This window comes from Megascapheus bottae, chromosome 2 (genome assembly GCF_031878675.1).
Source record: "Megascapheus bottae isolate mThoBot1 chromosome 2, mThoBot2.hap1, whole genome shotgun sequence".
In the NCBI taxonomy this organism is placed as follows: domain Eukaryota; kingdom Metazoa; phylum Chordata; class Mammalia; order Rodentia; family Geomyidae; genus Megascapheus; species Megascapheus bottae.
The window spans coordinates 77,756,781-77,783,496 of NC_143510.1; the positions used below are offsets into that span (position 1 = coordinate 77,756,781).

General features: G+C 39.5%; 1 protein-coding gene across 1 annotated transcript in view; it reads right to left on the reverse strand.

Annotated features, from left to right (window-relative positions):
- The window catches only part of Fgd6 (FYVE, RhoGEF and PH domain containing 6), a 112,644-nt gene that overhangs the window by 17,703 nt on the left and 68,225 nt on the right, over positions 1 to 26,716 (reverse strand). Inside the window, exons 9-14 of the mRNA XM_090328412.1 lie at positions 12,959 to 13,009; positions 8,076 to 8,134; positions 7,918 to 7,989; positions 6,526 to 6,594; positions 5,000 to 5,083; positions 3,907 to 3,986 (exon numbers count right to left, since the gene is read on the reverse strand). Of these exons, the coding sequence (XP_090184538.1) occupies positions 3,907 to 3,986; positions 5,000 to 5,083; positions 6,526 to 6,594; positions 7,918 to 7,989; positions 8,076 to 8,134; positions 12,959 to 13,009 (415 nt within the window). The remainder of the gene's footprint in view (positions 1 to 3,906; positions 3,987 to 4,999; positions 5,084 to 6,525; positions 6,595 to 7,917; positions 7,990 to 8,075; positions 8,135 to 12,958; positions 13,010 to 26,716) is intronic.

Below are 26,716 nucleotides of genomic sequence, written 5' to 3' on the forward strand. Positions count from 1 at the left end.
CTCTCTCTCTCTCTCTCTCTCTCTCTCTCTCTCCCTCCCTCCCTCCCTCCCTCCCTCCCTCCCTCTCTCTCTCTCTGTCTCTGTCTCTCTCTCTCTCATACATACACACACACCACCACCACCACCACCACTACAACATCAATATCATTGATAATCTCCATGCACACATACAGAAATGAGGATTAGCAATGTCAGATAACTGCATATATACCCAACAGGCTACAGACCCAAGTGTAGTTAGCCACTAAGGCCATTCACTGCCAGGCCACTGCCAGCTGGTTCATGTTATTTGAAGAACTCCACTATCAGAAAACACTCTGCTTCCAGGCAAACATTCACAAAATATTACCAGCTCTCCCTCCCTCCTTGGCTTTTTACTGCAAGAAGTTACAGGAAGCAGAGAGGCAGATGGCTAATTTGAGAAATACTGTTGGATTTTTCTGGAGCCCTGGGAGCATGTGGAATGTGATACAACTGTGTAAATCATGTCACATTTGCTGTTCTTTCATTTAATCATTTCTGGCGTGCTCTCATGTGGGATTCTGCCAAGATAATGTTTACCAGCTCTTGATAACACATTTCTCACAGACCACACACATTTGCCCACAGCATCTAATGGAGACATACTAGGTCTCTGCTTGTAACATGATGAGCAGAAGAATCAAGTTGGCATTTTTCCTGAACTGAAAAACAGACCAAGTTTTCTTTCCTTTAGGGAATGTATACATTATTAGAGGACAAATTTGTGTCAAGTAATATCATTTTACCATTGATTGGAATGGATTGACAAGGGAAAATATTCCAATCGGGGATTTCTGCTGGGAGATGTAGAGATGCAGACCTTGTGCTGAATGGGATGCTTCAAAGGCCACAGCACTTTCACTCATTGGAGTAACATTTGTTGTAAGATTACTAAGGACCTGGAACTGAGTTAGGAACTGGACACAAAAACCACTCTTCACTTGTAAGGGCTCACATCTAATTGAGGCAATGATGTAACAAATGCAAGGCAGATGGCTCCTAGCTCTAGTCATCTCCAAACTCATGACACCTACACATATACCAGTAGTCCTGGCTGCTTTTAGACATCCAGATCCTTGCACACGTTGCTCCAGTGGTTCCATGCTAACATTCCTCACATTCAATATGAACATGTAAAACTCAGTCCCAGGCTTCTCTCTCATCACTGCGAATGCACCACCATCCCATACATTGTACAAGCTGAGCAACCCTTCACCCATCCTCTGTATTCAATTAATCACATTCTTAAATTATATTCGCACAGATGTTCCATACCTTCCTATGGCTTTAAAGCTAAAGACCAAAATCTGCAAGGCAGTTCTGGGTACTTTGTCTCATCTGTCCTTCTGTGCTTATCTTAGTTTACATTCCCTTTCAGTTCTTTGACTAAATCGTGCCCCTTTCTACCTCAAGTCCTTTGTACTCATCATTTCCAATGGACCAAGAGACTCTTCCTTTCTTCTTTGCCTAGCTATCCAGCACCAACTTACTTACTGTTCTAGTGTAAGTCAGTACACCCAGATGGCACGTAGGGGTCCATCACTTTTCACCTCCAAAACTAGATCACGGCAGTAATACTTCTTTGTACTACTTCATCACAAAAATATTCAAACTATAGTAATATTGCTAAGTAGATGTCTTAGCAATGAAAGCTAAGTGAAGGAAAGATTTTTTAAATTATTAAATAAATCCTGATGCCTAGGAAGGAATCTCCATATTACTTACTAAATGAAAGGGGGAATATTGCTGTGTCTGGGAATAGGGAGGCCCAAGAAGAAGGAGAAAGACACCCCATCTTTCAGTGGAGTACTCAAAACGCACACAACTTTTATTAAGTTCACTGTCTTATATAGGATGTTCACAGAGCCCCAAAAGAATTCAACTTTAATATAAATGATCATTTACAAGATCATCATAACAGAAATAGTAACAATGCAAAAGATGTTTCCTATCACAGCTGGGTAACAGGCATGCATCACCACATCCACATTCTTCTGTTAAGATATATTGTGGTTAGTACTAGATTTATGTTATGGTAATATGTTTGATCATTTCAGATTTTGGTCTGAGGCAATGTGGATCATAAGTAAAAAAGGATCAAAGGACCATACTTTTTTTTTTCCTTTCAGAAAAGGACTTACACACTATGTAGTCCCAGCTGGCCTGAAACTTGTTCTGAACCTCAGACTTACCTCAACTTTGTGATCTTCCTGCCACAGCCTACTTAGTGTGGGGATTAGAGTTATGCATTACCATTTCCAATCCAAAGAGTGGATTTAAAAAGCAAAATACTGATTTTACACTATCTTTGCTAGCTACATTTCCCAAACAGAGCAGCTCAAGTTTTCTGTAATTAGATTTCCTTATAAAATGATATCTATAGACAGCTGCAGTGGCTTATAACTGCAATCCTAGCTACTTAGGAGGCTGAAATCTGAGGATTGTGGTTCAAAGCCAGCCCTTCACTAAAGAAGGTGATACTCTTATCTCCAATTAACCACTAGAAAATGGGAAATGGGGCTGTGGCTCAAGGGATAGGGTGGTAGCTGCAGCTCAGGGACAACACCCAAGCCCGGGAATAGAGTGGCAGCCTTGAGCTGAAGAGCTCTGGGACAGTACCCAGGCCAGAGTTCAAGCTCCATGAACCCCTCCCCCCCACACAAGTAATAATACCAAAATGATATCTTTTGAGGGCTGGGAGTTTGGTCTAGTGGTAGAGTGCTTGCCTAGCATTCATGAATATCCAGATTTGATTCCTTGGTACCACCTACATAGAAAAAGCTAGAAGTGGTGCTATGGCTTAAGTGGTAGAGCATACTAGCCTTGAGAAAGCCTAAGGACAGTGCTTAGGCCCTGAGTTCAAGTTCAAGTTCCAGCCCCAGGACTGAAAAAAAATGGTATCTATGGGCTGGGAATGTCATTTAGTGGTATAGTGCTTGCTTAGAATGCATGAAGCCTTGGGTTTGATTTCTCAGTACCACATAAACAGAAAAAGCCAGATGTGGTGATGTGGTACTAGCCTTGAGCACAGAGAGGCTCAGGGACAGAGCCCAGGCTCTGAATTCAAGCCCCAAGATGAGAGAGGAAGGGGAAGACAGAGAGAGAGAGAGAGAGAGACAGAGAGACAGAGAGAGAGAGAGAGAGAGAGAGAGGGAGGGAGGGAGGAAGGGAGAGAGAGAGAGAGAGAGAGAAGAGAGAGAAGAGAGAGAGAGAGAGAGAGAGAGAGAGAGAGAGAGAGAGAGAGAGAGAGAGAGAGAGAGAGAGAGAGAGAGAGGATATTTACCTCATAGGTTTGCTATGACCTTATGATGATAGATGAGATTTCCTAGTTAACTCTAAAGCACTAATTATTAAGTAAATTATGCTTCACTATAAAAACATTAGGTTAAAAAGTTATCCAGCTGGGTACCAGTGCTCATGACTCTTAATACTAGCTACTCAGGAGGCTGAGATCTGAGAAGCACGGGTCACAGCCAACCCAGGTAGAAAAGTCTGGAAAGAATTTTGTCTCCAATTAACCACTCAAAAATCAGGAGTGAAAAATATATGGAAAAAAAATCAGGAGTGGAGCTGTATGTAGCTTAATAGAGCACTAGCCTTGGGCAAAAAGAACTCAAGGACAGTGCCTACTCCCTGAGTTCAAGCTCCACAACCAATAACAACAACAAGATATTCAAAGAACACACATTCTTATTTTTCTGTTTCTAGAGTAGCATATCTATTCTCAGTTATCTCCTCCAACAGCAAGCCAAAAGAAACCCCTGCAAAAGAAATTTTAGGAGAGAAAAGAAAGACATGGATAACTTAATGTGAAAAATGCTAGAGATATTTTATCCTGTTATACTGGCAAAAAAAATTTACTTAATGTTTTCTGATAAGATTTACCTGGCTGAGAGGATAAAGGAACGTTCAACACTTTCAATCTTTAATTCATTCTGATAACCTTCTTGAGTGGGTTTTCTGACCTGGAAAAAAAAACATAATCATTTGAACAAACTCATCCGTTGCATATTCTGTGTTGCTGAAGTTGCCCAGTGTTCTGGCTGCTGACAGACACCACCACCTTTTCTCCTATTATACTTGGTCATCTCGTCTATGTTCCAGAAGAACTTAAATTTTCATATGCAGGCCAAACTTTCATATTCAGGCCATGGATTACACTCTTCCCTCTTCCCAGAATGCCCTGCCCCATGGCTGCCTATGATCTACACTCTAAAACTCACTGCCCCGACCTCCAAAAACACTTTCCAGATTCTCCTTTTTTCTTAGCTATATACCAAAAGGTACATGCCTTTAAAAAAAATCAAAACCTGCATGTTCTTTATTTTCTGAACTCTTTAAAACGTTTTTTGGGTTTTTTGTTTGGTTTTTTTTGGCCAAGCATGGAAGTTTTTGTGTTTAACATTTGAGAAGTTTGGAACCACAAGGACTGTCTGGGTAAAAACTTATTTCAAAAGAATAAAAGAATACTTTTTAAGAGGGAGTTCCAGGCTTAAGCTCCAGGCCTCAGATGAAACTCCTATTTATCCCCTGGTAAGGGGATAGGGAGCTCAGATTTCAAGTGAACACCATCATGCTCAACTCTGAACACCTAAAAATACTAACTGGTATTTATTACTTTCTGCTTTATAGGTATTATGCAAGTGAATTTTCTTCCCAATTTATTTCTAAGTCTCAGGGTACATAGAAGTTGGGGTAGAGGTATAGACAAAAAGAATTATGCTTCAATTAATTCTCACAGTTTTCACCCAAACTACTAGAGTATTGTTTATAGCCACTCTCAGTACATTTTCTTTTAATAAGCCATAAGTAAACAAAGGATATGAATGAGCAAATGAATGCATGAACAGTAGCACAGAGTTGAGAGAGAAAGAAAAGTTAGGGACATAAGAAAAGATGATTATCTTAGGGACTCTTCTCTGTATATAAAAATATGTTTGAGTAAAAAAAAAAATCAGATTCTAACAGATATACAGACCTTCATTCCAGCCAAGGATAGCATGTTGTTCAGTTTATATATCCCAGACTGCATGGGTGTTGTATACAGCAAGGCATCATTAAACTAAAAAGAGACACAAACATAACAAATTACAGAAACTAATTTCAGCTACAAAGACAGTGATGACACTTTTTTTTTTTTTTGCCAGTCCTGGGCTTGAGCTCAGGGCCTGAGCACTGTCCTTGGACTTTCTCAAGGCTAGAGCTCTACCACTTGAGCCTCAGCACCACTTCCGGCTTTTTTCTATGTATGTGGTACCGGAGAACCGAACCCGGGTCTTCATGCATGCTAGGCAAGCACTTTAACCACTAGGCCAAACTCCCGGTCCCGATAAGACACTTTCTTAAGAAAATACTTCATTCTGCTTACATATTATAGAACTACCTAGAATGCTTTATTAGAATACTATTGAAATGCAATTTCTAGAAAGTATGCTTTTTTCCCCCTAATTCTGTAACACAATGATTTCTGATTTCTAAATCCCACTGAGGTTATTATAATCTGCCTCAGTAATTAATTATAACAATTTCTTCAAGAATGCCAACTGGGAAAAGCCATTCCAGCAACAAGCACCTAGACCCCTCAGACAAAAGTTAGTCCTGGAATAAGAGGAGATGAATAAGAGGAGATGGTGTTACATCCTAAATGGAATTGCCCTTTCAAAACTAACCAGAGCCGGGAGATAAAAAGAAAATAGTTAATGCCTATCTAATGCCCATTAATGTCCATCTAATATCCACACCTGTCTATCTTCTAACTGGACAGGAACTTACATTCTTGCCTTTGTTACCTGCTACTTACAGGAAATGATCAAGGCCTTTTACCAGATCTTAACCAGTCCAACCTAGCCCTAGCTCCTGACTGATTATGGGCTCATGCTCCAGATGAAACTTTTCTGGCTTGTGGCCATGGCGTGTTCTTTTATGTCATTCACATCAATCAGTCCTGCCACCTTGTCAGCCTTTTTCCTGATCCCATCTTTTTCAAGTTTCTCTTTTAATAGGATAATAGCCCTACCTCAGGACAAGTGGTTCCTTCTCTAGAAGGACAAAAGAAAGGACACAACTAAAGGAGGCATACAAACTGTGGTCTCCCATCCCCACCTCCTCAAGTTCTTCAACTAGTATCCCTATCAATCTTTCTTTAAGTTTTATTACCCCTTTTAAGCTCTTCTGTACTCCCTCTGTCCCCTGCCGGTTTAGAAACCTAACTCTCAGACATTCCTTCCTAACCATGCCCCAATGTCCGTTACCTTAAGAAGGGATCTGCTTTCTAAACTTAAAGTTTCTTTATATTTTCAGACTCATCCCCCCAAAATAAAAAAAAAACTGAAAGTAATTTTCTGATTAAGAATCATAACAGACCTTTCTACCTGAAATGTAAATAAATACAATCAGAGATACCACAAAACTGGTTTTCGAAGGCACTAAGCTCATATGTCATATATGAATGTCACCTTCCATTAAGCAATAGCAGAACATCTGCCACTGCACATGACTTCTTACCAGGAAAAACATTCGGGGCTGCATAACTTTCCGAGACAACTTCATCAGAATTCCTTCTTTGAGAAAAACCTGAGTTGTACAAACAAATGCCTTTAGTTCCACCATCATAACAGATATGATATACATACAATTTTCCAACATTCTTCTCCTACAAGTTGTTTGTTTGTTTTTGAGGAAGGGGCAGGCAAATATACTTTCTTTGTTCTTTTTTTTTTTTTTGCCAGTCCTGTGGCTTGAACTCAGAGACTGGGCACTGTCCCTGAGCCTCTCTGTGCTCAAGGCCAGCACTTGAACCACAGCACCAAGGAATCGAACCCAGAGCTTTGTGCATGCTAGGAAAGGCCATGCTCCTGGCCCTCCCTTTGCTAATTTTTTTCTTTGTTACTTATTTTTTGCTTTTGCCAGTCCTCGGACTTGAACTCAGGGCCTGAGCACTGTCCTTGGGCATTCTCAATGCTAATGCTCTATCACTGGAGCCATAGTACCACTTCTGGCCTTTTCTATGTATGTTGTACCAAGGAATCAAACCAAGGTCTTTGTGCATACTAGGCAAGCACTCTACCACTAGGCCAAATTCTTGGCCCCAAACTCCCAGCCCCTCTTTGTTAATTGTTATAGTCATGGTTTCTTGTAAGGCCTTATAAGTGCTCTAGAAATTGGACAGAAAGAAAAATTTAAAAGGCAAAAAAAACACAGATTGGAGAAAGCAGCAACAACATAAAAAAGCAAAACTTTTACCCACTGACCATGTGTGTGTGAGTATATGTGAGCATACCAGTATTAGGTCTTGAACTGAGGGCCTGGGTGCTGTCCCTCAGTTCTATTGGCCCACAGCTACATTCCTGGTTAACTAGAGATAAGAGTCAGATTTTTTCTGCCTGGTCTGGCTTTGAATCCCAATCCTCAGATCTCAGCCTCCTAAGTAGCTAGGATTACAGGAGTGAGCCCCAGACATTGGCTCCAAGTGTTTTTGATCCTGATATTTGCATTTTGTTATTTTCTTGAATTGGCTCCCCAGGCAACTTCTGTGCTCTCTGAGGATCATCAAAACACCAATTTTCTATCCTGGCCCTTTCCCAGTCCTCTTTTACAATAATGATTTTAATGAAATTGTCTTCAAAGCTGCATGAGGTCAGCTGGTATTACACAATAAAATGATCCATTAAATCATTTCATTGGGACTCTGTGGGGTCCCTGACCTTTCTCCTAATTGAATTGGACTTCTTGTCACAGTGATTTACATCATGAATGTTTTCAATGGCTACAGCAATCCACACTAAGTCAACAAGAGTAACTACAGTAAATTGCTTTCTTAACTAAAAAAAAAAAATAGCTACAGATGGTACCTGACCACAAAATGATACATTTGCAAAGGTAGCCTCTCAAACTTACACGTCCAGGCTGTACTATTTCATGGTGTCCATTTAAACTGTACTGAATTTGCATCAGCTTCTGAAAGTTGTCCTGTAGAAAGACAATGCAGAGAATATGAATGAATGCCCAGTTCCCAGGTTCAAGAGTGTACCAGCCTCTGATATCAATGTACTTACTCCTTGCTTCATAGTGTCATTAGCATGGTTAGCTACCTCTATAACAACAGCCAGGGCATCTGCAATATGCAGGAATAGAAAAACATTTATTATCATTGAAACAAATAGTATACAACATCAGAACGCCAAGTAATAAGAGCAATAGCCACCAAATTCTCATGGAGCTTGGTTGATTATTAGTAGGCAGAATTATTCATGATAAGGTTTTGTGAAGGACTAACAACAAAAAATGTGGGTAAAAATCAATATCCATGAGCAAACTGAGCTACATAAAGTTACCAAAGGGAACGCATTTATGGCAGGAATGTCAGGGCTATTTTGTGTTGAGATACTATTATAAAAATAAGATTTTTTTTTTTACCTGTAAGCTCAGGATCATTATAAACTGTCTTGGGAAAGAATGATTTGAGGGAAAATGATCTTAATACAGGAAATAGGAACTAAAAACTGAGGGATACAGGTCAGTGATAGAGTATATGTATAATATGTACGCAGCTCTGGTTCAATTTCCAGAATCATAAACATGTAAATAAACAAACACAAAAAAAGTAAGAGAATCAGGGCTCAGCCCCCCCTGTCTGTTTCCAAGAGGTATGAATCAGAAAAAAAGAAATGCAAGCCTCTGAATGACATCCCCAGTGCTTCCCTGTCACCCAGTCCACCACCCACTGCCCCGCCTGCCCACCCCAGAAAAAAAAAGTGTGTGTGTGTGTGTGTGTGTGTGTGAGAGAGAGAGAGAGAGAGAGAGAGAGAGAGAGAGAGAGAGAGAGAGAGAGAGAGAGAAATGCCACATAAACACATACTAAACATTAACATGGACATCTCTTATAAATTGAGTTATTTAGTTTTATGGGAGAATCTGTATCTTATAATTTACCTTCTATAAAGTGTTTTTGAATGCTTCAACTCTGACATCTTTGTAACTAGATATAAAGGGAAAGTACTGGGATTTCAGGAGTGCCCATCATGCCTAGCTAAATCTGCCTTTTCTCTGCTTCTGTGATTTAAGGCAGTAACAGTCCCATAGAGACATAAAGATATATACAAAGACAACTTGTGGTAGTCACAATGAGTACAATATGGTTCAATAGTCTTTGTAAGGTAGCAGCAAGGTGGTTTACACCGCAATACTCAGAAACCTACACAAAGATGACTGTTTAATACAAAATGACAGAGGCATTCTCACCCACATGGAGCAGAAAAATGGGCGGAGGGGGGGGTAAATAGGGGAAATAGGCCTTCCTAGGGCATCATTAACAAAAAGAATACTGAAAAAAAAATGAGCTGTTACTTGGGCTAGAACTCAGGGACTGAGCATTGTCCCTTAGCTTTTTCATTCAAGACTGGTACTCTGCCATTGAAGCCACTCCTCCACGTCTGGCTTTTTGGTGGTTAGAGATATCAGCCTCACAGACTTCCTTGCCTGGTCTGGCTTTAAATCTTGATCCCTAGGTCTCAGCTTCCTGAGTACCTAGAATTACAGGAGTAAGCCACTGGCACTTGATTACTAAAAATTCTTAGAATTTTTTGGGTTAGCTACCAACATCTAACAAGATTCTCTTTCTAGCACCAAGACTGGAAGGTTTTTCTTATTTTTGTATAGTATATATCCTTGTATGTATATATTGTTTATATGTATGTACTAGTGTCTCATCATCTAGCTCAGCTTTCTTGCTCAAAGCTGGTACTCTACCACTTGAGCTATACTTCCAGTTCAATATTTTGCTGGTTAATTTGGACGGAGTATCACAGACTTTTCTGCCTTGAATGGCTTTGAACTGCAATCTCCTAAGTCTCAGTTTCTCAATAGTTAGGATTAGAGACATAAACCACCATGGTAGTTTCTGTATTCTGTATCTCTTTAATGTGTATTATTATATTACCACTTATTTTTAGTGGTTGGGATCAAACTCAGGACCTCAGACCCATGCTGAGCTAGCACTCAGTCATTTTCTCCTTCCCTGTCACTGTTATGAAAGGAAAGTAGTATTTCCTTTGAATAGAGATCTCATCCTTGTATCAGAATTTATATACTTGGCATTATCTTCACAACACATACCGTGAACTTATTCCCTGCTCTTTGGCCTTCTATAAATCCCAGGGGCAGGGCAGAGAGGCCTTAGAATGGAAGGATGATAGAGCTGCTGCTACTCAGTCACCTAGCCTCCAAGATGGCCTTCTCCAATCCATTCTGCAATCCTACCATTCATAGGTACATTTGTTTCCTTTTCCTTCACTTCCTCAAAATGCCGCCCGCACATGCTCTGTTCTGCCTTTGGACATATGGTGACCCTCACTGTTCAATGCTTGTTTGTAATCTGTATTTTGCCAGAGTGGCTGATTTTCTATGACACAAACTTCTTAATCTTTGGCCCAATACATGTTTGTATCCATGAAGTTGAACTATCATTTATGATTCTGGATGAGAGTAAGGGTCTGGATAGAAACCAAGATTTCAAGTAGGTTAAGCATGCGTACAGTCACTGAGCTATACAACCCACGCCCTGTCTATAATTTTTTCCTCACAAGACAGACTGATAAGCAGTGCCCACTGTTTCTCTTGCCTACCCTTTAGTTCATCTCCTGTCCCACTTTTGCTAAGCAAATCTTCGCTGATTCTTCAACTACCAATTCTTCTCCTCCTTTCCAAATGATACTGCTCAAGGCATCCTTAACTATAACTACTTTATTTATTTACTTACTTATTTACTATTTTTCCAGTCCTGGGGCTTGACTCAGGGCCTGGGCACTGTCCTTGAGCTTCTTTAACTCTACCACTTGAGCCTCTTTGGCTCTACCACTTGAGCCACAGTGCCACTTCTGGACTTTTCTGTTTATGTGGTACTAAGGAAATCAGCCCAGGGTTTCATGCATGCTACATGCCCAGCCCTACAACTTTATTTTTTATTTCATGGGAATTTTGTATTTCTTCATTTTCTGGGGGTTTCTTTCTGTCTGTTTACATTCACTTATTTATTTTATTTTACTAATTTATTTTTGCTAGTCCTGGGGCTTGAACTCAGGGCCTGAGCACTGTCCTTGGGCATTCTCAAGGCTAGAGCTCTGCCACTTGAGCCACAGTACCTCTTCCAGCTTTTCCTGTGTATGTGGTACTGAGGAATCAAACCTGGGTCTTTGTGCATGAGAGGCAAGCACCCTACCAATGGGCTAAACTCCTGGCCCTTTTAAAAAAAATTTTGTGTGAGTCCTGGGGCACAGGGCCTGGGCACTGTTCCTGACCTTTCTGCTCAAGGATAGGGCTACCACTTGAGCTACAGCATCACTTCTGCCTTTTTCTGCTTATGCAGTATTAAGGAATTGGCCCAGAGCTTCATGCATGCTAGGCAAGCACTCTACCACTAGGCCATGATCCCAGCCATATTCATTTATTTATTTATTTACTTATTTAGCCAGTCCCGGGCCTTGAACTCAGGTCCTGAGCACTATCCTTGGACTTCCTCAAGCACTCTACCATTTGACCCTACAGCACCACTTCCAGCTTTTTTTCTATGTATGTGGTACCGAGGAATTGAACCTGGGTCTTTGTGCATGCTAGTCAAGCACTCTACCACTAGGCCACACTCCCGGCCTCCTTTTTCTGTTTTTAACACATGTCTTACTTGCTTCTTTTCCCTGGTCTAGCCTCAAACTCAGAATTATCTTCTTGTCTCTATGTCAAAAATAGCTAGAATTATAGGCATGTGCTACTAGGCCCACCCATATCTCTTCACTAATTAGATTATATATTTACTGAAGACATGAACCATGTTATAACTGCATCCTAAATTTTTATTAAGTGTGGTTTTTAATTGGGCTGGGATTGTGGCTCACTGGTAGAAGTTAGCATGTACAAAGCCTTGAGTTTGATACCTATCACCAAAGAAACTAAACAACTCCTCCCCCACCCCCCCCCAAAAAAAACAAAGAGAAAGTTGTAAAGGAATATAGAGAGAAGTAAAATGATTAAGAGAATAAGAATCTCTAAAAATGGAAGGCAGGCATGATAGTATAATACTGCTATCCCAGCACTTGGGAGGGAACCGAGGAAGGATGATCAAAGAGAATTTGATGCCAACATAGGCTACAAAGTGAACCCTAATCTCAAAATGAAACAAAACTGGGTTTAATCTCTTAATCTGAAAATGTAGTCTGTAGAGAATGCACAAAATTCTTGAAATTAATGGGGTACAAATGAACTTGTTTAGTATTTCTGAAGAGTATGACTAGAAATAAACCTATGACATCGAGAAGGTAGAAGAAATTCTCTACAGTATGAGACAGACAAAGACAGACACAGAAAGAGAAATATACTACGAATATCAGTAAATTTCTTGTCTATGAGAGGCTATTTCTTTAAGTGTTCAAGGGAAAGAAAGTAGTAAGTCTAATGCTTCACTATTAAACAGTCCCTAAATAATATGCCATTTTAACTATACCCTTGATTTGTATTTCATGGACTCATGACTTTTAAATTTGTATAGATCATATGGTTCACTCGCTGTTTTTGAAATATGAATAGACAACTATAGTACCTGCAGATACCATAGACTGACTGGACACCTGTGGAGGGCAAAGCTTCCTGATCCAGGCCATGGCAAGTCCATTCTTCTCAAGATGCTGGGTCTCAATGAGTGGCCCACCGACCTCCTGTGACCCAGGAGCGCCTCTAGTAGTCTTTACTATTTTACCTAGTTCTCGTTTATTCTGCCCGAGGAAGTTTTTTTGTTTTTGTTTTATTACTTTTAAGTCTTCTTATGAATAAGTCTTCTTTTAAGTCTTCTAATGGAGTTTTGAAATATAGGTTTTGTTATCAGATTTTATTTTTCTAGGCCAAAGTAAGCATCAATTCTTCTGTAACATATAAGACTGAAAAAGTTATTTACCTTGAGTATCTCTGTAATCTCCAGAGTCTTCTAAAAGATTGTTCAAATAATCTAGAAAAGAAGAAAGTTATAGTACTTAGCACAATGAAGCATCAGGCCCCCATGCTCTTGCTTATTTAACACTCCAGTCAATGTTTTCATTAGGCAAATGTGTTAACTTTTGGAAGAACAAAGCTCTAAGGTCAGCTTGAAATGAGGACAAGAAATCAGACTTGCAAAGACTGTGTAAGATCACCATGATCCTTCTCAAGATAAGAAATCATATGACTGAGTGTAAGACCTCGCCAGTATTACATAAGCTCTTTGTGTGGGAGTCAGGACTAAAATCTACATCTCCTGGTGGTCAGTTCAACGCACTCCAATGCACATAAAATACTTCAATCTGGAGTAGTGCAAAATTCTAAGGTGTTTAGTAAATAGAATGTCCACAGATTTGTCCACCTAAGTGTCTCAGCAACATCCAGAACCCTAAAGGAACTCAGTTATCATGTCTATACCAGTCATTTGCAAATGAGAACAAATTTACAACCTGGGAATATTTGGCAATGTCTAGAGACAATCTGCTAGGAAAAAAGGTAAAACTTGCATCTGCTGATTAGAGTTAGAGATGCTGCTGAACATCCTATAACCTATAATACAGAAGATTTTCTGACCCAACATGTAATATGGTTGTGCTTGAGAAACCCTACACTATTGTGGAAATAGTGTGCAAATAACCAATGTGGTACAAAGTACCTCTTAGAATGTGGGGAAACCATATGATATCCCTTCACAGTGTGGGAAAAGACGTATTTAATCTTCAACACTAAACAGTGTCACAGGGAAGTTCAAGAAATCACTTCCTTATCTCTTGAGAGATGCAAGATGACTCCATCCCCACTTATCAAATTAATACAATTTCCTTTGCCTGAAACTTACCAACCACCTATTGACTTTTTCTGACTTTCTCTCTTGCTATTACCTAACACTGGCCCTTTGTTTATTAAAACCAAAATTTGATTGTGCTCAATTCCTTCAACACCTCCCTGTGTTCACTGGCTCTATGCTAATTGTCTCTCATGTTCTCTTCTGAATCTGTCTCTGCATATAAAAATTTGATTTACATTTGTCTAAGATATATGCTTGTGTGCATGTGCTTGGGACTGAATCTAGGGCTTCATTCTGAATGTCTACCACTGAGCTATACCTTCAACTCTCAATTGAAAGGCTTACCTTAGGTTCTTTCTCTCCTGTAATGCTTTGTACTTCAAACCAACATTTTTTGTTCTTTTGAATAGTTTGTAAGAATCACATATGATTCCTTCTCTTTTTTTTCTTTTTCTGTCTCCCTCTTATAAGTACTTAGCCAAAGTATTTGCTAAATAAAACTGTGGACTGAACCCAGGCCTTTGCGTATGCTACTGAGCACCACTGAGATGTATGCCAATCCTGCTAACGTTTTGTTTAAAGGGAAGATGTATGTTTAGTTTAGTAAAAGACAATAAACATTGAAACCAATCCTAGTGGCAGCAGTAGCCCAAAAATGGAAAAAGGAAAGGCATCTTAAAAGACTTAATGTCTAAAAAAAAAAAAAGACTTAATGTCTGAATTTTTATCAACTGTACTCTTCATTTAGTAATACAATTTAAGATATCATTTCATCCCCTGTACATAACTGCATATGACCAAATAGAATGAATGTATGATTTTAGAGAATGTTGTTCTACAATACCCTTTGAAGAACTTTCACCTTTTCAAGGAAGACAAGACCATGATTCCCTTAAACAGTGATGAATCATCTAGTGCCTCAGGTGAGCATAAGAGGCTGAGTCAGAAGGGAGGAGCATTGAAACCACTAGATGCCCAATGACTATTCTCCCCAAGGTGGAACCCAGGAAAGAAGACCAGACAGACAGGCGTGCATTACTCACTGGAATCACCACCTATCACTTAGGGCCTAGCTTCCTGTTGAAGCTTTCATAGTAACAATGGGAGAAACAGTCACTTCGGTTTGCCATGTAAAACTTGTAATATCTTGTGACCTTACTCCTTCTGCCAAAACAAATGAAGCATCACCATTCAAAAGCTCATTTATTAATGAGAGTTGGCCTCTGATCATATAAAATAATATTTATCGAAATGAAAAACAACAAAAATGCCATGAACAACACTGAAGTTATTTTCAAGAAAAAAAATTGATGCCATGAATGGTCCCCATACATGTCTTCTCTAACCAGCAGGTGGCATCGTTGATTAATAAATCCAAACTCCCAATAGGTACTATCACAATTTAAGTGACAAAAAATTAACTGAAATATACCATGAGATATAACCCCTAGAGATAGGTACTTTCTAGTCATATACAAGACCCACGATGAAAGGATCAGGACCCAACATAGACATCTAAATGTTGTTAGAAGTCTACCTTTTCTAGGAGGCTTACCATTCCCTGATTGCCTAATCAACCAATGACCAACTTAAAACAGAAACCATTCAGAAGTACTCCAATTAACCTTTCCTAAACATGAGTCACACATGGGAATCTGGGACTTTTCTGCATTCAACCCCTAGATTCCTACATTGTGTACCAGGAGTCACTGATGGCAGAGCACAGAGGAAATGAGTGTATAGGAGGGGTAACATTCCAGACTGAAGCTTTTAGAATTTGAGGTTATGTCTTGCTTTGTTTGTATTACTCAAGTTTCATCTTTCCTACATAAACATATAGAAAGTTCAGCAACACATATAAAAATGTGGGATCCTCAGAGAAGTGATCTAGACAACAAGCTTATTTTACAAAAAGTTTCAGATTTTGAAAGAAGTAACTTAAGATTACCCTAGCTTGTGAAACAAGGTTCAGACCACTTGAAATACCAAGACAAAGATCTAAGTGTCAAGTTACAAGACTGACATCTTCCAGGCAGCTTGGGAAAGTACTCTAGCACCCTGGCTACAGAGTCATCCCACATGTGTAGCCAAGAAACAGTCCCATAACTTGATTTGAAATATATATACACACTTTATTTTGTCTATTTATCACTTAGAGCCTGGGCCTTAAATATGCTATGCAAGCCCTCTACTCAGGTCCACATTATTTTTCTGTAGTAATAGCCTCAGATAGGGCTCCAGATGAACAAGCAAGCTGAACTAAGCATTAGGCTGTGAGTTTAAACTTAGTACTGGCAACAAACAAAAAACCTACCTCATATACAAAGGAATTAAAATGGCCAGACATGGTATTACATGCTTGTAACTCCAACTACTTAGGAGACTTAGATAAGACTGTAAATTCAAGTTGGGGAAAAACAATGAGACTTTCTCAACAACAACAAAGGAGTTAGTTTGGACTAAGTTCGAAAAATAATAATGACTCCTTCTAAAATATTGTGAAACATATTTTAATTCTAAAATGCATTAGGCTGAGAATGTAGTTCATACATGTATGCATATATATGTATACGCACACACACCACACACACACACACACACACACACACACACACACACACACACACACAATTTAAAAACCACTTATCACAGGTTCCATTCATTTACTCTCTGGAATGAAATCATACAGAGTGACTCTGCCTGTTAGCAATATAGACGAGTCAAACATTGTACCTTCTTGTTTCAAATTATACAATCAAACCAGTCCAGGCAAATGTTTGTGAGACCATTTCTTCATCAATAAGAAAAACTAGGTCACTGTACACATTTGTGAACACAGCCAGATGGGAAACAAATTGGAGGTTCACAGTCCAGACTGTCTTAGGCAGACAGAGTGAGACCCTATTTGGCCATAAAAAGGAAGAAAGGGGGATTAAGGGCATGGCTCCAGTGGTAGAGTACCAAGCTCAAGGGGCTAAGCTCAATCTCTAGCATCGCCAAAAAGATGATAGAGGGCTGGGAGTTTGGTCTAGTGGCAGAGTGCTTGCCTAGCATGCACGAATACAGGGGTTTGATTCCTTGGTACCACATACATAGAAAAAACAGGAAGTGGTATATAGGAAGTGGTGCTGTAGCTCTAGTGGTAGAGCTCTAGCTTGAGGAAAACAAAACAAAACCAAAAACAAAACAAAAAAACAGGGACAGAGGCTCAGACCCTGAGCTCAAGCCCAGGACTGGCACACACACACACACCAAAAAAAAAGATGACAGAGAACAGTCATGATTCCTTTCAAAGGCCCCATAATGAGAAAAATAAGAGGAACATAGTATCGCCTTACTGACAAGTTTTTAACTCCAATATCCAGAGCAATAGAGGGTTTCAGAGTTTCAATGATTATGTTTAAGTGTATCCAGAATATTTTTAAATAGTAAATACTATGACATAACATAAACAAAATCATTTGACATGTGTAAGTAAAATTCCAAAACTCTAGGCTAATCTTCCTGAGAATATGAAAGATCACAAACATGTTATAAAGTAAGTAAATGGGTGATACAAGGTATCATTTTATGCACAAATGTTGTAACTGTGGGCTTTACAAGAACAAGGAGCCCAAATTATATTTATCCCAGCACTCGAATAAAATCTGGGATATATTCAGTCAATGTTTGATGCTATTTGCTTGCTTCCTTATTTATTTGTTTGTTTGTTTGTTTATTTATTTATTGCCAGTCCTGGAGCTTGAACTTAGGGCCTGAGCTTGGGCTTTCTTTTCCCTGGGCTTTCTCAAGGCTAGAGCTCTACCACTTGAGCCACAGCACCACTTCCGGCTTTTTCTATATATGTGGTACCAAGGAATCAAACCCGAATCTTTGTGCGTGCTAGGCACAAATAAATAAGCCCCTGCTTATTTATTTGAAATGTACATAGTTGAGGCTAACCTCACCCTTGCTGTGTAAAAACCATCTGGCCTCAAACTAACTTTCGCTACCTCTCTCCTATCTCAATGTCTTAAATGCTGGAATTACATGTGCTTGTCCCTATGTCTGGTTTGTTGCCTGTTTAACAGACATTTTAAAATGACATTCTATAGCTACCACTTCTTGCTTCCAATTGGAGTTGAGATAATATTTTAAAGGCCTCACTGCTACTTACAAAGTATTGCCACCCATGGCTCTAATTCTTCTGTATCCTGAATACTAGTTCAATTCTAGTCTCTGCATATGTAGCCATAGCCACATATGTGCTATTTGCCTAAATTAGACAAAGTAGCTGTTCTGGGCTCTCAGCCTAGAAAGCAAACAATGTCTTTCTGTAAATTAGAAAACAATGTCTTTCTGTAAATTAGAAAAGCCTCTTCCAAGGGACAAAGGGTGAAGAAATACAGCAGCAGTACTCACTAGATACTATGTTGAAAATTAGCTACACAACTTGTGGGTAGGCATAGGAGGGAAAACTGGTTGAGAGTGAGGGAGGGGTGACACTGTCTAAAAAGAAATGTACTCATTATCTGATCTATGTAACTGTAACTCCTCTGTATATCACGTTTATAACAATAACATTTTTTTAGAAAAAGGCCTCTCACAGCTGGACACTGGTGGCCATCACCTGTAATCAATCCTAGCTGCTCAGGAGGCTGAGATTTGAGTATCTCAGTTCAAAGCCAGCCCCAGGCACTAAAGTCCTCTAGAATCTTATCTCCAATTAACCACCAGAAAACCTTAAGTGGTGTTGTGGCTCAAGTAGTAGAGTGCTAACCTTCTGCTGAAGAGCTCAGGGACAGCACTAGGCCCAGAGTTCAAGTCCCTTGACCAAAAACAAAACAAAACAACAGCAACAATACCAACTCTCTTCCATACTCAATAAGGAACCTCGGTGAAGGGCATACCTATATAAGGTAGCATTTATCTGTCTAAGACTTTGATAACTCTGTTCCTGAGGTGGCACCCCAACTGACCCATGAACCAAAACTGACTTCAGGATTTTCCACAATTTGGGAGGCACATCGCACAAGAACAGACCTCGAGCAGCACCATGGCTGACACCTGTAATCCTAGCTACTCAGAGGCTGAGATTTGAGGATTGTGTTCAAAGATAGCCTGGGCACTAAAGAATGTGACAGTCTTATCTCCAATTAATCGATAATAAATTGGAAGTGGGGCTATGGCTCCAGGGGTAGGTGGTAGCCTGGAGCTGAAAAGCTCAGGGGCAACACCCAGGCCCAGGGGTAAGGCGGTAGTCTTGAGCTGAAGAGCTCAGGGACAGTGCCAGGCCCAGAGTTCAAGCCCCATGACCCATCAGAAAGAGAGAGAGAGAGAGAGAGGGCATAGATCTCATGCTGGTTCATTTTCAGTGGGATAAATAGGCTAAGCATGTCCACAATGTCCTTACACAAGTCAAATCCACAAGAAGTCTCTCAATGAAAGTAAATGCCCATTATTTTGAGACTGCTTTTCATAGGGGATATACTTTCCAGTTGTCAAGGTTGTCAGTTTGCTAAATGAGAATCATTAAGTATACAGAAATGGCCTTGGCATAGTTAACGCACACTTTAAAATGTTCTTATCCATGTTTGTCCCCAGCACCCTATCAACAAAGAGCAAATTTAGGGTTAGGAAAGTAAGCATTTTTTTGCTACCCAATAGCCAAGTAAAGAATAATGCAGGGACCAGGAGTTTGGCCTAATGGCAGAGTGCTTGCCTAGAATACACGAAGACCTGGGTTCGATTCCTTGGCATCACATACATAGGGGGAAAAAAAGCCAGAAATGGTACTGTGGCTTAAGTGGCAGAGCACTAGGTCTTGAGAACCTAAGGACAACGTTCAGGCCCTGAGTTCCAGCCCCAGGACTGGCAGAAAGAAAGAAAGAAAGAGAGAGGAGAGAGAGGAGAGAGAGGAGAGAGAGAGAGAGAGAGAGAGAGGAGAGAGAGAGAGAGAGAGAGAGAGAGAGAGAGAGAGAGAGAGAGAGAGAGAGAGAGAGAGAGAAGGAAAGAAAAGAAAGGAAAGAAAGGAGGGAAGGAAAGGAAAGGAAAGGAAAGGAAAGGAAAGGAAAGGAAAGGAAAGGAAAGGAATCCAAATCTAGCTACCCAAGTGAGTTCAAGTTTAACTTAATTTCAATGTTTTTTTTTCCAAAGGGATGTGAGCCCATGATTGTGAACACAAAAAGCCTGTGAGAATCTCAAGCAACAATTTCTGCTCACTAGATCTCTGCAAGACAAGTCCTAGCAACAGAGGTATTTGGCTACTTTCAGGGTATCTGGGATAAATCTACATTCAGAATTGCAGAAAAAAATGGCTTTGTAGTAATGTCTATGCATCAAACAGAATATCTACAAATCTGGATGAGCAAAGTGAAGTATATAAACTTCATAATCACTGACCTTGAAGTAATGTTCCTTCTACTATGAAGGTAGATATTAAACCCAAGAAGTCCCAGTGACATTGGAAATTACACATTTTTGCAGCACATTATGATCCTAGTAGATGACTCAAAATGCAATTTCCTCTTCTTTCTTTCTTTTTTTTATGCCAGTACTAGGACTGAAATCAGAGCCTGAATGTAGTCCTTTAGCATTTTATGTTCAAGGATAGCACTCTACCACTTGAGTCACGGCTCCACTTATAGCATTCTTGTGGTTAACTGCAGATAAGTCTCATGGACTTTCTTGCCTGGGCTGGTTTCAAACTGATATCCTCACATCACATCTTCCTGTGTTGCTAGATGTCAGCTAGCTTTTACCATCATCTCAAAATCATAGTAACTATTAGATCTAGATCAGCCACTAATTTTTTTTTTCCTTCTAGTTGTGGGGCTTGAATTCAGGGCTCAGGCAACACTACTTATGAACTCTTTTGCTCAAGCTTGGTGCTCTACCACTTTGAGCCATAGCTCTACTTCCTGTTTTGGGGTGGTTAATTTGGAAATACAAGTAAATGGGGATTTTTCTGCCTAGGCTGGCTTTGAACCACAATTCTCAGATCTCAGCCTCATGAGTAGCTAGGATTATAGGAATGAGCCATTGGCACGTGGCTTGTTTCCAGATCTTAATCTTAATTGACAATATTAATAATTAAAATGTAAGTCGATCATTTCAACATCAAGAAACTACTGGATTATATACAACTGATCAACATGCTCTCATGAAAAGAAAGTATATTAAGTAAGACTGGCTAAAGTAAAGCACCTTGCTGATATTTTTAAACTGATATGCAAGCCTATGTGGAACTTAGTTTTTAATATTATGAAGTGATGATAAATACATCATCAAAATTTTAACTTCTTGACTACTCTGGTAAAGAAAAGAAACCAGAAGAGGGGAAAGACTGTATTTTAATGTTACAATTTTGAGCCACAGATACTAAACCCTAAAATGTTAATGTCATTTCAGACAAAGGCTAAAACTACAGGAAAAAAATAGGGTAATATATTGGTAAAGCCACCTTCAGTATAATAAAAATATTTTGAATAAGATCAAAGAAACTACTTGATCCACAATGCATCAAAGTCCAAAGAACTGTTTTTTCCCTCTAATATAATATAGAAAAGATTTTTCAGAATAATCTTTGTATGCTCAAAGCTATAACTCTACCACTTGAGACACAGCTCTACTTCCGGCTCTTTGGTGGTTAATTGAAGATAAGAGTCCCACAAGACTTTCCTGCCTGGGCCAGCTTTAAATTGCAATCCTCAAGTCTCAGCCTTCTGAGTAGCATAAGCTCCCAGTGCTTCACTGCATAAGCCTTTTCGATTGAGTCCCTAACACTGACCTATATCACAAAGTAGGATGGAATGATAAAGTCAGTTTCAAGCCTAAAAAGATGAGAGAGGGGTCGGGAGTTTGGCCTAGTGGTAGAGTGCTTGCCTAGCATGCACGACGACCCAGGTTCGATTCCTCGGTACCACATACATAGAAAAAAGCCAGAAGTGGTGCTGAGGCTCAAGTGGTAGAGCTCTAGCCTTGAGAAACCCAAGAACAGTGCTCAGGCCCTGAGCTCAAGCCCTGGACTGGCACAAAAAAAAAAAAAAAAAAAAAAAAAAAAAAGATGAGAGAGGAGGAAAGAAGGGCCATAAACAAATGCTACGCTTGCAGCAGTGTCTTATCTTCTTCCTTTAGGCTGATTTCCATGTCTCTCAACTTCAGATAAACCCCAAACAGACTTAATAACCTAGCCTGATATACTGGTTCTAAGTACATACACAAAAACATGGCAAGCTTTTAGTTCTATCACTTACTTTATTGCTTTAGAACATTTCATTAGACAACTGCATAAGTTAGATCCTAGATTCTTAGATTCCATTTTGAGTTGACCTTTTAAAAAATACTACCAAGAATTTTATTTACTTTTTTTTCAGAATTTATGTATTTTATAGTGCCGGGATCCATCTTTAGCCTTTACATTCCAGGCAAGTACTCTATCACTAGCTTTCTCCTAGAATCATCTGCCAATAATATAGTTGGAAGTTTTGCTTTACTTTGTTTTGTTTTACTGCAAAAAAGGAAAAGGAAAAGATATCTCAATGGAGCACTTTGCAGAAACCTAAAAACACATGCAAAAAAAAAAAAAAAGGTGGTTGGTTAAACAGTAGCAAAGATTGTGGTTCCTGGGGATTTCTACTTACCTTTCTCTAAAATGATTCTGAAAAAAAATCATCCGGTCTTATCAGTCCTTCATCTATGTATTTCTCAATTTTCCCCTCCTAAGAAACCAAGCTGGGTACAAATCTACTTCTACTGAATCAGGAAGGATTCCATTTCCTTCTCTGCCTAAAACCTACACTAAATCATCAGCAGCAGTTACCTCAAAGACTCACTCTTCCTTTCTGCTCCAGTACATTTTGTGTAACTGGAATTACTTCAAATCCCCGCAGGGAAATGTAAGTACTTACGTCACAAGGCAGTTGGGAGGATTAAACCATTTGAGCTTGTTTATTCAATGATAAGTAACCCAGTTAATATTTAAATAGATGCAAACTTCAGACTTAATTTCCAACTTGTAAAAATCTAATATCTTAGACAAGGAATCTTAGGCAGCAGCATAGAAATAATCTTACAAAGTAGGAAGCAAGCAGACCATCATAAAGTACATGCTGGAAAATTAGAATTTTAAGTAAGAGTGTAAACCAAGATCTTAGTAATCACCTCCATATATCCTTAGGATCATAGGACTTTAGGTGCCTTGATGAATACTATCTGTGTGGCATTTGGCAGGACATTTCATTTTCCACATGTGCTTTCCCTTTTAGAAAAAGATACTGTCTCCAAGGGTGACAAAAATGAGAGAAACCAGTAATAGCTTCAAAGAGAAGGTAAGACTCAGAGGAAATGAGTCTGAATCAATGTTAGAAAAGCACAGGACAAATATCACCCATGCTATCGCTTTAATTTTAGTATTTACTTTGGTAGCTTGAAAAGTTATTGATCAGCTTTGTCCCTCAATGAACCTCACTGAATTGCTGAGGACCTACATTGTATATAAGAGGGCTATGCATCACTCAAACAATGGATAGCATTTTCCACTGTAAGAAACAGGGAAAAGTTGTTTAAGAATAATTAAAAGACAGGTCAAAACTAAAAATATCAGTCTCAAAAATGAAATCTGGTCCTTTTTTTTTTATTTTGCCAGTCCTGGGTCTTAAACTCAGGGCCTGAGCACAGTCCTTGGGCTATTTCCTCAAAGCTAGCGCTCTGCCATTTGGGTCTTCGTGCATACTAAGCAAGCAGTCTACCACTAGGCCAAACTCTCAGCTCAAAATCTGTTGTTTTTTACAGAATGTTTAGAGACGGTGCCAGTGGCCACGCTTGTAAAGCTGCTCAGGAGGTGGAGGTCTAAGGATCACAGTTCCAGCAGGAGCTCTGGAAAGTCTGTGAGATTCTTACCTCCAATTAACCACCAGAAAACAGGAAGTGGCACTAAGGCTCAAAGTGGTAAAGCACTAGCCTTTGAGCAAAAGAGCTCAGAGACACAGCTCAGGCCCTGAGTTAAAACTCATAAATGACAAAAACAAAAACAACAATAACAAAAAGAATTTTGTTTTTTGCCAGTTGTGGGGCTTGAGCACTGTCCTTGGGCTTTCTCAAGGCTAGAGCTCTACCACTTAGAGTCACAGCACCACTTCCAGCTTTTTTCTATGCATGTGGTACCGAGGAATTAAACCCAGGTCTTTGTGCATGCTAGGCAAGCACTCTACCTCTAGGCCAAACCCCCTGCCCAACAAAAAGAATTTAAAGCTCTGGGTGCCAGTGACTCGAGGCTGAGATCTGATTATATCAAAGCCAGCCTAGGCAAGAGAGTCCATGATACTCTTATTTCCAATTAACTACCAAAAAAAGTAGGAAGTAGAGCTTTGACTCAAACACAAAAAATTCAAGGATAGTACCCAGGCACTGGGGGTTCAAGCCCAGCACCAGCCAAAAAAAAAAAAACAAAAAGAAAGAAAGAAAACAAAAGTTAACTTGTTTTTGCTTTCTCACCATTTTTCTCTACTAAAACCAAACTCACCATACCACCAGAATTAAACATGGGTAAGCTTCAGAATCCTAACCCTAGCTGTTTGACAGCTGTGGAAATAACTTAAGCTACTCAATAGTGGTTTATGATAGTGCAATGGATTTATCTAAAAAAAACCAAAACACAACATGTGTGTCAGTGCTTCCTTCTATCCTGTGTATTCTAAAACTCAGCCAAAAGCAGAAGAAAGAAAGAACAGATGGCCAGGATATCCTCAAACTGTTTAGTTTGCTCTATACCATTCCTGAGAGAAAAGTTATTCACAATTAGAAATTCAAATTAAGCACTGACACACCTTGGGTGGTAGGTTCTGAGTCTAAAAGGCAAGCATTCTTCATCCTAGTCCCTAGGCACTAGGCAGCCTGGGAAGGCCTGAAGCCTCTGTGTAAAGAGAAATAGGAAGGAAGGGGAATGCCAGTGACTTACTCCCGTAATCCTACTCAGGAGGCTGAGACCTGAGGATCACAGTTGAAAGCCGGCCCAGGCAGGAAGGTCTGTGATACTCCTATCTCTAATTAACCACCAAAAAAGCCAGAAGTAGAGCCATGGCTCAAGTGTTAAGAGCATTAATCTTGAGCACAAGAGCTCAGAGACAGCACCCAGGCCCTGAGTTCAAGCCCTGGGACCAGGAAAAAAAAAAAGAGGAAATGGGGAGATCATAATTCCTGCTACTTTTTCTACCACTCAATGAAGCAAACAAGCGTGACTTTTTTATTTTTCTTGCTGGAGGTCATGGCCCTGGGCACTGTCACTGAGCTTTTTCACTCCAGGCTAGGGTTCTACCATTTTCCAACACAGTAACACATTTCTTTTTTTTTTTTTTTTGAAAATGCTTTTTTGGGGGTATATGTGTGGGTATACAATAACCCAAGGTCCCCTATCTGTTTGATAGGCATCTCTCTGTTTTACCTTTTTTTTTTTTCTGTCTGCGGTGGGGCCGTTCTGAGTAGCTGAAAACACAGAAACACAAGCATGCCCACCCAGCTTACTGATTGGAATGGGAGTCCCACTAACTTTTTGCCTGAGCTGGATTCACAACATGATCTTCTTGATCTCTGCTTCCTGAATAGCTATGATACCAGACTTCATGTGAGCCACTGTGCCCAGACCATACCATTTCCTAAGGCCATTAATCAGAACCAAGTACCTTAAACTCAATTTACATCATACAATTTCACTGAAAAACTGTGGCTTTTCAAGGTAATTAATTGTCCACTAAGTATAATCCACATTATATATGTATATTGTCACTATACATATAAAACTTTTCAGGAAATATTCTATAGGCCCAAGTAACATTTGTTACATGCATATTAGATTTTTTGGTAATGCCGAACTATTAATCTCTATAACCTTATTAGCTCATCTATAAAAATTATATCATGATATTTGCATATACCATGGTGAAGACTTAAATGGTAAGCTACTGAATATAAATCCCTAACTAACACGTGCCTTCACCCAAATCACCACATTTCTCCTTTCTTCGTTCCTTCTTTCTTTCCTTTCTTCTTTCCTTCCACCCATCCTTCCATCCTTCCTTTTGTTCTGTCTTTCTTCCTTTTTTTATTCTTCCCTCCCTCCATTCCTACTTCTTTCCTTCCTTTCCAATTTCCCTCCATACCACCTACTCTTATTCCCCTCTTTCCTTCCTTTTGCCTTTCTTAACTATTATAATCATAAACAAGACAGTTCTAAAAGCTTGCAGAAGATACCGGAAAATGGTAAACAGAATGCCATAAAAATAATGATGAAATTGAAATTAGTAAAATTAGCACCTAACGTTGTCCATGTAATTTAGCTCATTAATTAATCTTTATAACAACCCTTTGAGGAAACAAATAGGGGCCATGACAGTGCTAGGCAAAAATGTAGGGTGGCTCTCTAAACGCTTGAGTAGTTGAGAAAATACCTTTTTGGGATTAATAGTATAACTCAGGTAAAAGATGTAGTATTGGGATGATGAATAATGTTCTGAGAAAAAAAAACATTTACACATATGAATTCCCAGAAGTAAGAATGTACACAGAAAGATCAAAGAACTGAAAGCAGTTCAGTTCAAGTGATGGATATGGGAAAATCTAAACAATCAACAGACCTATGTATTAGGTGGTGTTTGCTGGAATGATACGAAATAGTCATTCTTTTTGTTTTTTGGCTAGTCATGGGGCTTGAACTCAGGGCCTGAGCACTGTCCTTGGGCTTTTCTCAAGGCTAGCACTCTGCCACTTGAGCCACAGCACCACTTCTGGCTTTTTTTATGTATGTAGTACCGAGGAATCAAACCTGGGTCTTCATGAATGCTAGGCAAGCACTCTTACCACTAGGCCAAACTCCTGGCCTGGAAACAGTCATTCTTAAGAAGGACAGAGCATCAATGA